The sequence below is a fragment of the Sitodiplosis mosellana genome, unplaced genomic scaffold (genome assembly GCF_009176505.1).
Source record: "Sitodiplosis mosellana isolate CC-2019 unplaced genomic scaffold, AAFC_SMos_1.0 Smas_scaffold_1, whole genome shotgun sequence".
Taxonomy (NCBI): Eukaryota; Metazoa; Arthropoda; class Insecta; order Diptera; family Cecidomyiidae; genus Sitodiplosis; species Sitodiplosis mosellana.
This window is the reverse complement of record NW_022595244.1, coordinates 4,104,151-4,119,161: the sequence shown is the minus strand read 5'-3', so window position 1 is coordinate 4,119,161 and position 15,011 is coordinate 4,104,151. Positions and strand designations below refer to the sequence as shown.

General features: G+C 37.5%; 2 protein-coding genes across 6 annotated transcripts in view; one reads left to right on the top strand and one right to left on the bottom strand.

The window, feature by feature from the left end:
* The window catches only part of LOC129576183 (flotillin-2), a 118,489-nt gene that overhangs the window by 19,900 nt on the left and 83,578 nt on the right, over positions 1–15,011 (top strand). The gene's annotated exons all lie outside the window — the stretch shown is intronic.
* Positions 3,110–13,375, bottom strand: LOC129576153 (glucose dehydrogenase [FAD, quinone]). The gene is made up of 10 exons (XM_055460788.1): positions 11,892–13,375; positions 6,120–6,774; positions 5,942–6,030; positions 5,702–5,839; positions 5,083–5,600; positions 4,790–5,019; positions 4,213–4,700; positions 4,021–4,126; positions 3,925–3,959; positions 3,110–3,821 (listed from the first exon to the last, which is right to left on the bottom strand). The coding sequence occupies exons 2-10, from the start codon at positions 6,319–6,321 to the stop codon at positions 3,738–3,740; spliced, it is 1,890 nt and encodes a 629-aa protein (XP_055316763.1). The 5' UTR covers positions 6,322–6,774; positions 11,892–13,375; the 3' UTR covers positions 3,110–3,737.

The following is a 15,011-nucleotide window of genomic DNA, read 5'->3' as shown; positions in this document are numbered from 1 at the left end:
TTGTAAAAGGTAAAGGCTCCAACCGAACGGAATACCTACGCGATAGAATTTCCAGTTAAAGCAGTTTTGTAATCGCCTTGACCTTTAACGATTAATCTTGCATCGGGAATTCCACGCGATGCATTTTTATGGCACATCCAGACGAATTCGGTATATATATATGTACCATTCTTAGTATGCAGACGATGGAAATTCAAGCGAATTGACACTTCACCAGTAAATCGTCTGCTTTTGTTCTACACGCACACTTTTTTATGGTGTGGTTCTTTTTTTTAGCTTGACTAGTAAAATAAAATCCACGAATGAGTAAACACAACGATAAAAACAAGTGAGAATATTCTATGTTTAATCACGACCATGATAAATCTGAAATGAAGACCATTCATAAAACCCAACGAGAGAATGAATGACATAGTACTGTAACAAAGGCATGCAATTTCGCTCCGTTGGCACAAAGTGTGCAATTCGCCGATGAAAAAGACACTCAAACAGCTGTTGAGCCAACAACAACACGATCTTTTTATGGACAATACCATTGGCTTTGTACGGGCAATACGTTTCGCTTTCATTACTTCAATATTCATACGGCACTGTTGTAAATTGTTGTTGATTTGATACTATTTTTGTTTTGAAACTTATTTTGATACGTGGTCGGATCGATTTCGATCGATATAAACCGCAATAGCTTCCGTACAAATTGTTCAGAACAATATGGTCCTTTTGCAATGACATTGAAATAATGCTAGTGAGTTGAATGAGTGCAGAAATGAAACGTTTACGGCAATATATGTATGAGCAATTACATCGAAAATTAATGTTCATAAAATATTTTTTTACAAAAAAATAAAGTGTCCGTCTATAGATTAATAGCTATTAATACGACTTGAATGGGTGTTAAAGCTGGTGACGTCGATTATTGTATGAGTAGTTTGGAGCGAAAATGTAATACAGAAAAGTTGCGCGGAAAAATTTCAAATGAAAAGAGATAGCTATATAGTTCACTATAGTTTACTATACAGTTTACTATATAGCTATCCCTTTTCCGCCCATTCATCATCGGTATTTTTCCGCTCAACTTTTCTGTATTACATTTTCGCTCCAAACTACTCATATCTACTTCCTAGCCTATTAGGCATCTAATAATTACACATGTACGTCATAGAAACACTCAAGTGTTTAAGGTTCTTTTTTCCTCTCTCTCTCTCTCTCTTTCTCTCTAATTGAGCATCACATTGTCAACCGGTTACGGTACTCGCTGTTCATTCCCTTAACATAAAAATTGTTTACATTCATTTCGTTATTCTATATCAGATCATCTGTGACGCAATTGTCGTGGATTTGAAACAACTTGCGACAGAGAAAAACAGAAAAAGTTTATCGTACTGTTTATTGTTTAAAATTTATGATATTTCATTTTGTATTTACACCCATTGCCTATTTGTATCTATTTATAGGTAAAATAGGGGAAAAAACGATCGCCTGAATAAACCGACCGTTTTTGTCGGCTTTCATGATTTTCTAGCACATAAATTTAACAAGTGAACTTTGCCACTTTGCAATTGAGAAAGTTCGTGGGGAAAATTACCGGCTGCAATTAAAAGCATGCGGTAAATGTGGCTTAGTTAATTATTACATTCCAAAGATTTGACTCCGGAGCTTGTTTGAATTGCATTTTTGTCGTATGCATCGGAAGTCGTACGATGCATCAGCACCGGAATTATCGCGGATGCAATCCCCTTGATATCACAAAGGCAAGACGAAATTGCAGCAAATAGACAATCGTTTTTTTTTAAAGAACGAACACTATTTTACGTGGAAAAGATCTCTTGAAATACTCGTTTAAAGGCTAAGAATAGGACGGAAAAAAGGGTTAAACTGCAATAATAATTTTACTTTATATTGGTTTACCATCCATTTTTGTTTCTTACGTCTTTGCTATTTTTAATGTTCGCTGGCTATAAATAAGCGCTAAATTCACTTTATTCTTGTTCTGTAAAAACCGTTTATTATGATCAAGAGGTGAATGTGCCGCGTTTCATTTGGATCAATTGAAGAAGCGCGCGCTTTTTTTCTTCTTTGACGCTATCAAACCACATAATTGGTAAACTATTATTAGCAATGTCTTGCGGTTTACCACCAGGTTGTTAAGTTTTTCCACTAGCAAAACATGCAGTAAATTCTGGAAAAAAATCGCTTTCATTAAATTGTTATGAAATATTTTCATCGCGTCAAAATTTGACCGTGACAGAATCGGTTTTGTGTGTGGTTTCCTTAAAATCTTCTCCACATCCAAATAGCAACGCATTTTCGATGTTATTTTTATCCATTTAATTCCGTCTTTTCGTTTTATGTCAGATCTTTCTCTCCTTTCGACCGAAAGCTTGTTTACCGTTTAGAATTTGCACTTTGACACCGCGCTCGGGGTTTTTACAAAACCACACAGCTTCTCAGGTAAGCAACGTGTGTACGTAAGCATGAGCATGATGATGCCAATCCCATCCGAATTGGCGCCAAACGCTCTTTGGAAATGGAGCGATTTATGAGTTAATATGACATTGAATTTGTGAAGAAAAAACCAGTTTCAAGTTGAACACAGAGAAAGTTTGGCATTGCATCAACTTTCGTTACGGCTGAGTATGGGATAATCGCAAATTCTCAAGTCATGACCATAAATTTCGGTATTCGTTGTCCGGAATTTAATGGCAATTCACGACGGTGAATGCACACATTACAGAACTGCAGACGAGAAAAAAGCTTGTTCTTAACTTAACGATGACAAACCTGTTCGAAAAGAAATTTTAAAGCCGAAAATGTGTTGTTGCATTATCTGTATTTTAGCTGCTGGTTCGTTTGATTGCTCGCATTCAAGTTTTCTGATTTGGTCCGGTTGACGAGTTTACGTCACTGACTTCTGAACCATTCACAATTGCCGTTTTGAGTCGTGTGGTTTTATTGCCTACTTTCAGGAGTTTTTCTAGGTCGAATGAATACGTTTTGAAACGGAATACTTTATCAAATTCCACCAAGAAATTGAATAATAAACCAATTTTCGAGCCAAAACTTTACTCAATGAATGACTGAATGGAAGATGAATGAAATGTCGTTATTTTCTTCAAATTCTTAAAAAAATCAATTTATTTGGTTGTTTAAAGTGGTTTTTCGCTCTATTTAATCCATAACAAATCTAATATTTACGTAATGAAAACTAACTTATTTAAAGACTAAACAACAAAAGCAAAGCAAATGATTTGCTGGTGAACTGCTTTCGGGTTGATTGGAATATTGATAGTTCGTGCGTTTGGCGCGATAAAATTTGAACACATTTCACATTTGATCAATTCATTTGATCAATTCTATTTCTATGGCACATTTAGCTTCGCTTTTGAGCATTTCATTTTGCATTTGTGATGTTTACAGTTGTGCCACCCTCACTTACCCCTGTTCAAATCGAACTATCAATTTCCGCACCAATCTCAATATTCAAATGTCACACGAATTGAAATGATTTCAATGGAACTAAGAGTCAACTCAACGCATAATTTGTAAATTATCAGTCTAGGCACTTACATCGAAATATGTACACAACTTGATTTCGTTTTGTTAACTAACAATGCAAAATAATTTAAAATTGATGCATTTTTGTCATTGATTCTAACTGATATTTTATGAACAACATTTTCTTTTGAGGAGGTCTCATGTTTCTGATCTCATTTGTGTGATGTGTCCGTCACACTTGTTCATTCCTTTATAATTCGAATTGTGTATGTGGTAAGCCAATCCTCTTTGATGAGATCGGCTCCTTTCTCGCCGATCATAATGACCTGAATTAGTAAGAAGAAGAAGAAAATAAACGAGATTAGCAAAAATGAAAAACAGCACTAGTCACAGGGTAATCAAATCAAATAAAACCCTTAAGCCACTTACGGGAGCATTGGTATTACCACTCGAAATGGTGGGCACTGAAAAAGCGGGAAAAATTAGTAAAGAGAAGAAATATTTTGAATTAACGCCAATACTTACTGATACTAGCATCTATGACTCGAAGACCTTTGATACCATAGACTCGCAATCGTGGGTCGACAACCGCCTCTGGATCGTTGTCAGGCCCCATTTTACATGTGCCAACCTGAAATGCAATTTATTTGTTCATAATTGGGTTGTTCGTTTCATATCACACGAAATCACAATGTGTTTTGTATTGCATGTACTAACCGGATGATAGATTGTCATGGAAATCGTTCGAATATGACACTCGATGTATGCATCTGACATGAATTCGTGTTGCTTACAGTTTGGAAATGGTATCCGATGGATTCGCGATCCGAATTGTTTGAACACTTTGGTGTCTTCGGCCACTTTCAATGCGATTTTGGCGCCTTCCACCAGAGTATCTATGTCGAAACGATCGCCAAAGTAATTCGGGTCCATCAGTGGAAAGTCGAATGGATTTTTGCTACGCAATCGTACCCAACCTCGGGATCGAGGTCGCAACAGAAGTGGCATAATTGACCAAGCATCTTTATTGGCGATTGGCGCGTAAACCGATTGATACAAACTCTCTTTTATGCCAAGTACTTTTTTAATTCGAGCACCGGCGTCGGAGTTGATCGAAGCGGGTGCCATGTGGAATTGAATATCGGGCCAATCGATTGAATGATTTCCTAGTTTTGTCGTGACAAACGCCAATCCCTCAACACCACCTACGAACAATATTCAAATTATGTCGTGAACAATCATCATAAATTGTCGATGAGCAGTGCGAAAAGCATAAATGAAATGTGTTAATTACCGAGTGATGTCATTGGCCCTCGTTCATTCAATACATATTGATTGGTTGTTGTGGCCGGATTGAAACGATCTTGAATGATGGCTATTGGTTTATCCACGAGGAAAGTCAAACCACCCATTCCGACGTGATCTTGCAAGTTTTCACCGACTTGCAAATCTTTGACCACCGGAATTCCCAACTTCTCCAAATGAGCGCGTGGCCCGATGCCCGAGAGCATAAGTAATTGGGGACTGTAAAAAATGTATAATATGAAATAATAGGCATAAATATACAAATAAGTTGATTCAAAATACCTGTTGATTGCTCCGGCCGACAGAATAACTTCGCGACGTGCCGAAATGCGATACTTTTTGCCGTAGCGAATAAATTCAACGCCAGTCGCTTGCATTTTGATATCATCGATCACAAGCCGTGTCACATGAGCATTCATTGCGACGTGCAAATTTTTTCGCAATCGAACTGGCCGCAAGAAAGCTTTGGCTGTGGAGCATCGACTTCCGCGTCGAATGGTTCCTTGTGCGATCATGAATCCCTGTTGCTTGTGACCGTTTATATCACGATTTTCATAGCCCAATTCGGTTCCAGCCTCAACGAAAGCGGCAACAAGCGGCGTGTGCCATGGAGATTCCTGCACCGTGAGATAGCCGCCCTTTGAGTGACTCGGTGTTCTCGCCAGATATGGATTTCGATTGTCTTCCGATTTCTTGAAGTAGTACAAGGCATTCTTCCATCCCCAGCCAGGATTGCCAAGTGATTCCCACAAATCGTAATCGTGTTTATTTCCACGCACGTACAGCATGTAATTTAGGACCTAAAAAGAGATATTTAGAAATAAAAATTTGTAAGATATTGCTTGAGTAGTTCGGGATTTCCATCAATTTCGAAAATGATTTCAACAAAATAAAAACTTACCGATGAACCTCCCAATACTTTTCCTCTCGGCCAATTACAACGATTATTCTTCATACCGAGACATGATTTATTCGACGGCTCCGTTTTGTAACCCCAATCCAATTTACTCAATTGCAAATAAGCCGCTAGCGATGGAACCTTTGTGAAAAAGAATGGAAGAAATATTTTTTTAGTGATTCGTTTGGACAATGAAAGCATTGAGTAAAGATGGTGAGGAAATGGCCATTGAAGATTACTTACATCAGAAATTTCATTTTCATCTGGACCGGCTTCAAGCAATAGGATGCGCCAATGTTTAATCTCACTCAGTCGATTCGCTACCACAGCACCTACGAACAATATTCAAATTATTTAGTGAACAATTATCATAAATTATCAATGAGCAGTGCGAAAAGTATGAATGAAATGTGGTCATTACCGGCACTTCCCGCACCAATTATTATAAAATCGTAATTTGCGTAGAGGATTTTCTGGTCGATGGGTCGTGATTCGGGATCAACGCGATCATAGCGGTAATATGAAATTGCGGCCAATAAAAGTGGTATCAGCCATAGACTAGTGGTAACGACGCCAAACGTTGACTTTATCACAGTTGATGCAATCAGTATATTCAGTACCATTTCGTTTGGAGTTTTTTTCGGGTTTTTTCTCTGAGTTTCACACAAGTTTATATGTCTTTATTTCGTAAATTGTTTCTTCTTCTTCTTCTTCTCTCAATCACTTACTGGTATTTTGTTTTGTTTCTGTTTGGAGTTATGTTTTTTTTTTTTCATGTGAGTTGCCACGTTAAGTGCACTTTCGATTTCAATTTCGTTTTCGTTTTTCAATTTGAATTCTTTTTCGTCTCGGTTTCGTAGTGAGAATTCAAAAATGGGTCCAAATGAATATTTTGTCGTAATTTATAAGTTTCAATTGCCAATTAACTGTTACTTTCAAACAAAAAATTTCATTCAATTTGATATACATTCTCGAGCAAAAAACAGCGACTCGACGAAAGAAATTAACAATGATGATGTACTAGTCGTCGATGTTCCCGTTCAGTTTTGCGTGACGTTACGATGACAGCAACAATTCTGAAACGAAAAAAACAAAAGCAATAGCAAAATGAGTAAAATTGATCGTGAATTTGTGTTTATGTAGAGCATTTTTTCTCCACTGATTACATTTTCTATTACGTTAATTTTTTTCTGTGACCTCATTGGATTGGTTCGTGGAGAAAAAAAACGCATTTTTCTTTTTCTGTTGAAGAAACGTCGTAATTCCGATAACGAGTTCATTTACCGAGTTTTTAACCGAAAAAAAAAACGAGTAAAGAAAATTGTTCAAATTCAGTTGGTTTGAAGTGAATTTGAGCCAAGGACACAATTTCAACAAGTTAAAGGTCTTGAAAGTTACACACACGTAAGCATGCATTGTTATGTGATGTTGTTATATTGTTCGGTCGCACCGAAAATAGATCTTGCATTGCAAGCCCAACAACAACAACACCATTCATTGTTACAGTTGTTGTGCATATGCACAGATAAAAATGGGCCCAAAATAAGAGAAAGAAAACGACATCGAAATCTGGCAGCACATTGCGCATGGAGAGCGACAAGAAAAAAAGAGGGAGAGAGAGAGAGACGTAGAAACACGATAGACAAGTCACGTCAACGAACAATCATACAGATGAGAGAGAAGAAAAAACAATAATACGCAAATACGACAAGACTTGTGAAGAGAAAAAAAAATGCGAACGAAAGAAAACGAACAAATGAAATAACCGACGGTGGAAAAAAAAGGTTTTAGTTACGAATTATTAAATAAGTGCGGCGTGTGCGCCAAGCAGCCGCAGCAGACAATGGCAACGTAACGAACATAAAATGCCGAAGAAAACACGACTGGCAAGTGCATTTATAAATGATTTTGTAATAAAGCGTTTGTGGTGGTGCTTTGTTTTTCGTCTTTATTTTCATATGCACTCTTTCACTCTGTTTTCGGTTCTGCGCATTTGCATTCCATTCGGTGATTCGGAACTAGATTTACAATGTTTTTTATGGAGATTTTACTGTAGATAGATGGTTTACTTCATCGATATGATAGTTGAGTATCAGCACAACACATCAAATAAGGAATCTATTCACTTTCTTGTGGTCGACGTCGTGAATTTTTTTTTACTGTCGTACTCAACCACAATATCAATTCGAGAGATTTTTAATCCGGACGTGGTCTCTTTGTGGTTTAACAACTACAAATCGCGCTCGTACTTATCTGTTTTTATTTTTTATTTTATGGTTTTCATTCGAAATGCAAACATGTGGTCAAGTTGAGTATTTAATTTCTTTGGCCAAGAAAAATATAAACAAACACGTCGCATTGGCGTGTCTTTGTGAACCAACAAAACCATGAACATTTCCATAAGTTTGTAATTAAATGAAGGAACAAAATTTAGCCGGAAAAAAAGTGCGGCGCGCATTCACGTGAATCGACTGTATGATGATAAAAAGCACTTAACATAATTTGTAAGCGCGCCCAGCATAGACGGATAAACACCCATTTTACAATTTTGAAATGTTTATTACGAATGATGATGACTAGGCAATAAAGCTTCGAATCACTTTATTGACCAAATAGCATGAAAAGACACACTAGAAGATGAATGTGTGTGTGCCATTTTCGACAACATCAAACTCATTCAATGAATTGCTCATTACAGCGAATCGTTTGTTATCAAAAGCGAAAATTAAGTATTCCGTTTAGGTCTAGCTCAATTTAAGAAATGCTGCAATTTAATTTTCAACTATTACTTGAAGTGGTATTAATTTAGCTCACTTGAAATATAAATATCAAAATGTGGCTCAATAATTCAAATTAATCTATGCCATTCTTTGAAATTCCAAGTGTTTGCACTCTAATTCACACTTATTTAAAAATTGTAATTTTGTCATCGAGGTGCACAATTAAAAATGATTTTTTGCAATCACACCTTGAAATTCTTCAAAAGTCGATCCACTCTATTTTTGAAATGATCAGCGGTGACAGGTGCAACATTGCATCGTAATGAAGCAGTGTTGTGGTTGTTCTCAGTGTTGTCATTATTCGAAGCCACAAGTCGTTATGTAGGATATGTAGGAAAGTTAATGGCTTTTCATTTTGGATTGACTCAGCGAAAGAGGAAATTAATTTTCGTCAATTTGCGCGGTCGAACATATGCAAAGTACCACGGAGTTAGAGGGAAGCGTTGCATTTCCGCATTCAAAGCTAGAGTGAGTGTGCTTTTATCGTCACTCGAGAGTGCATTGCCATTAAAAATGCACTAATTCCCAGTACGACACCGTTCAAGCCAACAAATAAACAGCAACACGATTTCGAATTTATAAACTGCGACGATGTTCCGTTGGAACATTGTTCATTGTGCTTTCAATCTTCGTTGATGTCAAAAACAAATGGTTGCTGTTGTATTGTTGGCGGTGAGAGTATTAAAATTATGCCAAACACTGATGGATGGCTCGGTGAGAGAAGACGGTAATTCGTGTAATTTATCAAATGATTGAAGACGCAAGAAGCATCGTGGATGGAGTGGAACACCGAGTGATTCGAGTGTATCTATCGGTTCCTGTTGGTTGTAGTCAAGTGGATTAGCTTTTGAAAAACAGCATGATAAACACAGCGGTGCTGTCACTCAAGCTAATTAAGACACAGAAGACTAAGAGTACCTTCGACCAAGACGAAACAATTCTACACGGTTTATATAACCTTTGTCACAGTGCCAAGCGCACTCGAGACGCCGCCACCGCCGACTTGATTATTATGACAGTACAGATGACTAAGAAATGATACTGCGCTTGAACTGTGTATCGTTGAATTTTTACGCTGCACCACAAGTTTTCACACTTTCAATAACAACAACAGCGTTGAGGTGTTGAAATAAATTCATCTGGTTTTTTTTTGATGTGAGAAAAAGAAATTCTTTCAGACGGTGCGGCGCACATTTCCGATCGATAAAATATATTGTTGGCACGCCTTTTTGCCTGTGTAGCGCCATATCATCGATTCATTTTATTTGAACATCTCTCACGTGAAACGTAAACAAAACCAACCGGTTCGTTATACATTTATCGAAATGAAAAGTTCGACAAACATCGATCGGACGGACAGACGGACGGACGGGCGAAAGTTAAAGCAAATAGAAAATATCGAAAACCAAACACATTCGAAGCGATCTAACAAATTCAAACAAGACAAAGCAGACAGGCTTGTGTGATTGGGTCAATGCAGCAAATTCAATTATAATCATTACATTCAATATTTGGCCATTGACTTATGTAAACGGCCAAAGAAGGTAACAAGATAAAATTGCATTTGCAACAAAACAACAAAGCGAAATGAATTTTATGCGAAAAAAAGAAAGAAAAAAAGACTGATCGTTGTACGAATGCCGTGCATTTCAAAGCGAAAAAAAATGGCAAACGGGAAATACTCGTTCTGAAGAGTTTAGTGCGATGACATCTGGCGGTCTCGTCTTCGGTGGCATCATTGGAAAATAGAAAGAAAAATGCATGAATTAATATTTGAACCTATCGGCAAAAACATCTCGATCTGACACAACCCAATCATTAGCCCCACTAATTGCATAACAAATTATATACTGTTCATTTTGCATGCCGCACTCTCATCATCGACGCGGCACATTTCGAACCGTATCTGAATTTTGTATTTGTCCTTCTGCTGCACTGTGCTGTGTTTTTTGTTGCCGTTTTATTTACACGACAATCAACGTGAACTTGAATTGTGGCAATTATGGATCGAACGAAAGAGATAGGGAGGAAGAAAGAGAGAGAGAGAGGGAAAAAGTGAGTTTGTTTTATTCAGTTTAATTTTGTAACCGGATTGAAAACAAAAAGATTGAGAACTTTTTTTTCGTCGTTTATTCGACTTTTTATCATAGATCAGTGAGCATTGCGACATTGATTATGTCATGCAATAGCGACATTTGTTTCTTTTATACAACCAACAGAATCCGATGCAATTTAAAAAACAATGCTATGACGACTCTTTTTTCTCTCACATCGTTGTGATTGTTATCAGTGGCGGCGACAGCCAATTACGAAATCGGAATTCGATGACGATTTGTCATGTCGCGTGCGATAAAAGCCGCAGTGACAAATATTTTTAATGACTGAAAAAAGGCAAGAAATTCAGAGCAAACAATCAAACACGATTTTGTCTTAAGATACGTAACGATAAAAACAACTGAAATGACAAAACAATCAGTTCGGCACACGCAAAGGAACAACCAAAATAAATCACGTGTATTCAGCAACATTTCTCTAGCGCGCACTTTGAATGTGTTGATTGTTTCATGTTTGCTTGAATTTAAATGGCCAACCATCTCGTTGAGTGCATGTGGATTCAATTGGACAAAAGCCAAAACGAAATACTAATGGGCGCCATTTAAAATAATTGAAAAAATGAATTTATCTGTGGGATCATTGTTTCGATTCAGTCTCGCGAAATTCGACGTTTTCATTTCGTTTATCAATTTTTTCTGTTCGTGTCTGTCTCATTTTTCCTGATGCACCTCATTGTAAGATTGTGTAACAGCCACGACGGGTAGTGTTTATAACACCAATTCGCCTTTCAATTCGGAGATAGTTGCATCGTTTGGCATGATGCTAATGTTGCGAAAATGAAGGAAGAGAATAAAAACAAAACGAAAAATGAAGAGCGCACCTCAGAGAGGTAGCCACTTTTTGTGGGTCACTCAGCAAATGCGAATGTGTTACAACTTATGCTGCCTTGTTTGAACACACCGCTCATGATTATTTAATAAATTGTCTTCTCTCTCTCTCTCTTTCTCTCTCTCGCTCTGTGTCTATGGCGATGATGATGAAAAAACAAATGTTTTCGCTTTCGTTCATTTCCTCGATCATTGAGCACACCTCATATGAATTTCAATTTGATATTATGTGAGAAAGTGTGTTGTTATATTTCTTCTGGCCACTTTTTTTACGAGCTATGGCTTTGTTTTATGTGACACACTTCGCTTATTAGCTAATATTGAATGATTATTAGCTAATCGATTATGATGCATTGATTTATTTGGACAGGCCTATTAACATACATTGTGTTTGATTTTATGCGTATTTTTCATTTGATCGGCCTTATTTCGAAATCATTAGAATTTTCGAGCATTTTTCTTTTTTCTTACCATTTTCACTATTTTTCTTTCAAATTGACAGCACAATGGAGTTTGATTTCAATACGGTTTTTACTATTGTTCTTTTCACTACGAGTTTGAATCGTTTTCCGTTTCTTTTGAACACCAAAAATTGATGCAATACTTTGCAACGATCGAAGATGATTACGTCAGTAAGGCGATCAGCTGCGGGCTGCACAATTATTGAAAATATTAAGTGTTCGTTGACTTAAACACACACGGTTTACTTTTAGATGCTTTATCTTTTCTATTCGGCAACCGTAAGCCACTAATCTTCACGCGATCGTTTGCAACTAAATAAATGGATCTGATGAAGTGTGCACAAAGTGGCCGCGATGGTACGTGATATAATCGATGTTATTTCTTTCGTTCAAAACGTAAGCGCCGCTTGAATCAACTGAACACACTTCTTCTTAATTCATAAAACAAGTTACTTATTGTCTTTCGTACTCGTTTATCCCAAAGTTCGCTGATGGCGCAAAAGGAACGAAAATGCAAGCTGTTGGATCACTTTTCCTCAATGTTCCGAACTTTTTTTTCGTGTCCCGTTTTAATTTGTCGTTCGAACAAAAAAAAAATCAATTTCGATTTTATTGCTCTTTCTCGTGCGCTTCATGCAGTACACCGTAGGTGAAAATCACTTGTGCACACAATTACAGTTTCGTCTTCAGTTTGGATGCGAAATGCGACCGCCGAGAGCTGGAGATCACTTCGAATTCGATGCGTTGCTGCTGCTGCAATTGCTGTTGTTTATTATCATCAGGCAAAAGTCGAACACAGCAGAAAATAAATAACCACTCGTTTAAAGTGCTGGCTGTCCAATGAAAGGTAACGGAACAGTTTTAGCCTGCGCGCGCAAACTTACTTTTCTATACAATAACAAAAAAATGCCTGATTTTATTTCCTTTCTTTTCCGATAGCTGCATGCACCTTCGCGTTTCATTCGATAGAGCACTTGTTTACCGAAAACACCGAACAAACAACGAAAACCAAACTACAAACCGAGAAATTCGCGCACTTTTGAAAAATTAGAAACCATATGATTACCCGAGAGAGTATTTATTTCGATTTTGCTAACACAATTTTTCTTCTGTTCGCGCAAAAAATTGTGCGAGCACTGTATGCACACGCGCGCGCACCCGTTATCGCAATTATAAGTCAACGGGAAACAAAACCATACCGTTTTTCCGGAAGCAAAATTACGGTTTGTTTTGTTGAGTGAATTGTTTTTCGATTAGACAGTGTGCTGAATTCTGTAATGGCAAATGGAATATAAGCCTACCCAGTTTTTTTCGTTTCGTTTTTTGATTTAATAATGTTTTTCAAACCAAAAAAAAAAACTTAAACCATATATTTCGAACAAGAAACAGTAGAATTGTGTATGGGAAATGTACGTTACAGTAAAATAAGACTGAGTGTGCGCACAGCTGGTGAACACACACACGTCATTCGAGCTCAAGCGATTTATATTAACTGATCGAAAGACTGACAATGGGATCACATTGTACACACCGATGACGACGATGTGATTCCATTCCACGCGCGCAAGCTGCACGGCGCGAAGGAAAAGCCAAAAGTAAAATTGAAAATAAATATTTATTATGAGTTCCATGCGCAAACGGGCTTTTTTCATATCGGTGTGTGTGCATACGAAATACATGAAAAAACCGGCAGGCAGTCAAATAAATAAACGACTTCATTGTACACCACAAGTAGTCTTGGTTGGATGAAATGGCAATCGATTGCACAAAGAGACACAAGACATCAGTGCGCGCGCGCGCACTTACATTCGAAACGGAGACGACAAGAGCGGGGCATTCGATTTCGTTGAGTCGGTATCGTCGTCGTCGTCTGTGGTGGTGTTTGTGTGCGTATGTTTGGGCTATAAGATCGACATGCATCCACTTAGTCCGAACCAAACCGAACGTGTTGCATTATTATCTAAATATGTAACATTATCAAAAAAAGAGCAAAAGACAAAAAAAATGATTTAATTCCGACTCTGCCGTTTTCCTTTGGTTGCATAGGCAATGCAAGCGACTTTTCCCGTATTGCTGCATACTTTGTTTTCTGCTGAGCATAACTTTTCTTTTATCATATATGTTTCTTTTTTTTCTCCGGGGCGATGTAATTGTTTGGTTTCGCCTTTGTTTAAGCGCGAACGCGCGCGACATGCATTTGCACTTTTTTCTCTCTCTCTCTCTCTAGAAATAGCGGTGAAAGCATGGGAGAGACGTCATCACAGCATCATTCAAGACAAGCCTTGACTCAATCACACATTCATCGATTGCATTGAATACAAAACGAGAGTTTTTTTTGTTTTTTTCATTCGCCAAGTTCGAGGTTTTTAAAATGTTAAAGTGAACTTTAAATCTGGAAATCGATTTCAAAAGCAGTGAAATTAATTCCGGAAAAAAACGGTGTCGAAACAAAATTTGGAGTTTCTCTTGAGTGGGGGAGATAACAGGCTTGAAGAATTCTCTCTCTTTCATGCTCCGATAAATTTAAATATTTGCCGGTACCGAAAACAAACATTATCATGTGAATCTCAGCTACGTGCGATCTCTCACACCGTCCCGCAACATTTTTTCTGTGTTTTTCACTTTGTTTTTTTTCTTTCATTACATTTCGGTTCACTTGGATTTATTGTCAAGGAAATTCCGTCTGAACGACCAAATGTGTGTGACACATTAAAAAACAACGTAAAGAAATGTCGGCTGGTGAAATTATGTCACGTTCATCGAATGTGTTTTCACATTTCGTTTTGCCAATGTATGAGGAGGAGTTGCTGGATTCTCTCTTCGTCAGTTACGACACGTGTGTCCATTTGCATTGGTAAAAATGCATACGCAAGAAAAGCAACAACGACAACAGCAGTAACAACATGAATAAAACCAATTGAAAAATATCGGTAAATGCGCTTAACAACACGTATAACCCATTTCTTCATCCGTAATTGCAAATTTTGTTTTTTTTTCTTTGCCTTTATGGCAAAATACGCATTTATACGCCCAGCCTAATGCATTGCATAATCCATATACATCTGCAGCCAATTTTAAACTTGATCAAACACCCAACCGCCGTCACCACGGTGCGGTGTATCATGCTGCC

Excerpts from the sequence above, each read along its gene's own strand:
- LOC129576153 (XM_055460788.1), bottom strand. The coding sequence starts at position 6,321 with ATGGTACTGAATATACTGATTGCATCAACTGTGATAAAGTCAACGTTT. Across the intron at positions 6,031-6,119 it reads AATTGGTGCGGGAAGTGCCG|GTGCTGTGGTAGCGAATCGA; the intron begins GTAATGACCACA and ends TATTGTTCGTAG. Across the intron at positions 5,020-5,082 it reads TCGGCCGGAGCAATCAACAG|TCCCCAATTACTTATGCTCT; the intron begins GTATTTTGAATC and ends CATTTTTTACAG.